Raw genomic sequence first — 3,071 nt, forward strand, 5'->3', positions numbered from 1 at the left:
TACGAGGATGCATCCACCTAAATTAGAATTTTGTTGTTGTTGAGGAGAGTATGAGAAGGAAAGTGTGGGGGATATGAGTCCATTCATACCACCACCATTTTTAACAAGTCATTGTTTTAATACTAGTCAATTTTTTTAAAGTCGAAAGAATAGAAGAATAAATTTATATGATTTTGGGTATATCATTTTTTCTTAAATTATAACTTTTCATTATAATTTTTAGTAAATTAAAAACATTTATTATTAAAACTATATTTTTAAATGTATAAATAGATTTAGTATTCTAAAGTTTAATTGTGTAATCTTAATAAATAATATTTATGATTTTAACAATTTTTTAAAATCTCTGTTAAATTTAAAGCAAATATTAAAAAAATGTTACTTAAAAAAAAAATCATAACATGTTTAAATTAAGCTAAATAACATGTTTAAATTAAGCTAAATGGAAAAAAATCCTTATATACCTAAAAAGTCAAAATATTCCTAAATTTATGCATATGGGTGTTTAGATTTGGAGTTCCATCATTTTTATCACTTGTTTCCCTAATTTTACTTCATAAATCTTTATATGACATGTTTTTTTACCTCATTTCCATCTCATATTTTGTCACAAGTCCACCCTCTTATGATAATATACCATAAGCGATTTTTAAGGTTTCTCTAATTTTGCTTCATAAATCTTTATTTTGACATGTTTTTTACCCCATTTCCATCTCATATTTTGTCACAAGTCCACTATCTTAGGATAATACATCATAAGTGAATTTTAAGGTAATTTTCTTATTTGTATCTTTTTCAGGTCGAAAAAAGCTTGATTGCATTTATATCAGAAATATAAATAAAACATTATACCAGTACAACTGTTCTTTTCATATATATGAAACTATACATAGGAGTGGAATTAACGCCAGAAAGAGCTCCAGCCAAAACTGAAAGGCACAGTTGTTCCTCATATATGAGCCTATATATAGGAACGGAGAATTAATACCAAAATGAGCTCCCGTCAAAATTGGAAAACATCTGAACAGAAACTACCAAGAGAACCCAAAAACTAACAGCCATTAAAGGGCCAAGGCTAAAATAGGCTCGCTGATCATAGATAAGACTAAAATTAACCACTGAGAAATAAAAACGGCTCATAACAAACCGCTCCCCGCAACAGGAAAGACAAAAACAAGCTTGGAGAACCTGCGTTCACTGGAAATAGCAAGATTAGAGGATGATAAACTTCAGCATCCAGAGAGAAGCATCTGAACTTAATAGAAAAACAAAACCAGAAAATGATGAAAGAGCCAGGACCAAAGCAAGGTTAGAAATCAGGAGGAAAGAAGTCCTGAATGGATAAGAAATTGCCCTCATAGGCAACCTGCATGAACCATAAGCCTGGAGTCGCCTGAAGACCTCTTTTTGATAAGTCATCTGCACGCTGGTTAAGATCCCTCTTGATGTGATGAATGGTAACTCCCTTTGATCTGTTCCATAAAAATTTGATCTTGTCGATCCATCCAGAGAGCTGCGGCTTCCTAATGATGTTCTTCCCAAGAACACCATCAACCATGACCTTAGAGTCACCAAAAATGGAAACATCCTGGAGATTGATAAAAAGACAAAAATGAAGGAGGCCAGCAAGGGCCATCGCTTCCGCCTTGCTGTTTGATCCACACCCCCCGTTCCAGTAAATGTGATAATGGCAATTTTCATTTACCGAGATGATGACCCCACATCCACATTGACCGCCCTGTTCAGCCCCGTTGAAGAAGGCCCTCGGCATAGAAGACAGGTCCTGCTGAACCGCATTTCCTTTCTGTTCTGGTTCCTTGGATAGGCACTGCGGAATCGATTCATAAATGGAAGAAATGATGGAGATAATTCCAGAAAAGGGGAGACCTTACTGTTGAATATAAACCTATTGCGCCACTTCCATATACACCATACAGTAATGATGAAGATTGATCTCCATGATTTCTTTTGAAGACTGCTCCATATAAATGCGTCTGAAATAGAGGAATGAGACATATGCTGGATGCCATGGGACTCCTCCAGCGACCACCACAGAAGACGAGTTTTCTTGCAGTCTAGAAAGAGGTGGAAGTTGGTTTCTTCTTCAGACCAGTAGATGGAACAAACGCCCGGACCCTGCCATCCGCGTTTTCTTAAATTTTCCCAAGAGAGGTTCCTATTGTGGAAGGCCAACCAGGAGAACAGGATCATTTTTGAGGGACATCGTGATTTCCAGAGGATGGGTGGAAAGGAAGGCTTGAGGAGAGAAGGCTTTAGCCTAATCAGGTCTCTATAAACATCTTTTACCTGTATAGCAGATAAAATTTTCGAATTTCTCCAAATGAGACCATCGTGATCCTCTGTGCGAAAGATTCCACAGTTTCTGAGACGGATTCTGATTTGATCCCACTGAAAAGCTATGTCTCAGCTTCCTTCCAAAGAGGAATTGGGCCTTGCCAGCCTGCAATTAGACTCTCCCAATAAAACAAACCTTTCCTGTGGAGAAAATTTAGAAGTGAATCCTGAATCTCAATCGCTTCAGCACCACTCATGAAACGGTCTTTTCCAATGAGAATATTTTTACCTGTTTGGAAATGCCAATATAAATTTTCCAGAAAAAATTTGCCAATTTTTCGGAGGCTTAGCCAAACAGGAGACCCCCTAGAAGAGCCTAATTTTTCCTTTCTGAGCCAATATGCCAGATCCTTCCTTCTTAGATATTTGAAACGAATTATGTTACTCCACGGACCATCTTCAAAAATGCCTCTCCACAGAGTTTTACAGAGTAAAGCCCTTCCAAAAGATTTCAAGTCTAAAAGCCCCCATCCGCCGCAGCTCTTCGGATTGGAAATATTGGCTAGAGATGAGAGATGAAATTTCTTTTTGCCCGCTTGACCTCCCCATATGAAATTCGCCATAAGCTTATTCATTGCCATAATTATGCTTGCTGGGATGAAAAATAAATGAGCCCAGTAAACCACCATCTGATTTAACACCGATTGGGCGAGGATCACTCTTCCTGCAAGAGAGAGATACCTGTATTGCCAGGCGGAAATCTTCTTATAAAACTT

General features: G+C 37.2%; 1 protein-coding gene across 1 annotated transcript; it reads right to left on the reverse strand.

The window, feature by feature from the left end:
- Window positions 1–1,309: 1,309 nt before the first annotated feature.
- On the reverse strand, window positions 1,310–1,771 carry LOC149230025 (uncharacterized). The gene has a single exon (XM_089381182.1). The coding sequence runs from the start codon at window positions 1,769–1,771 to the stop codon at window positions 1,310–1,312; it is 462 nt and encodes a 153-aa protein (XP_089237308.1).
- Between the last annotated feature and the right edge of the window lie 1,300 nt (window positions 1,772–3,071).

Source organism: Pinus tabuliformis, chromosome J, assembly GCF_031772625.1.
Source record: "Pinus tabuliformis cultivar Carrire ecotype Pingquan chromosome J, CPIR1, whole genome shotgun sequence".
NCBI lineage: Eukaryota > Viridiplantae > Streptophyta > Pinopsida > Pinales > Pinaceae > Pinus > Pinus tabuliformis.

Bases quoted from the DNA above. Each gene is read 5' to 3' on its own strand.
- LOC149230025 (XM_089381182.1), bottom strand. From the start codon at position 1,771: ATGCCGAGGGCCTTCTTCAACGGGGCTGAACAGGGCGGTCAATGTGGA.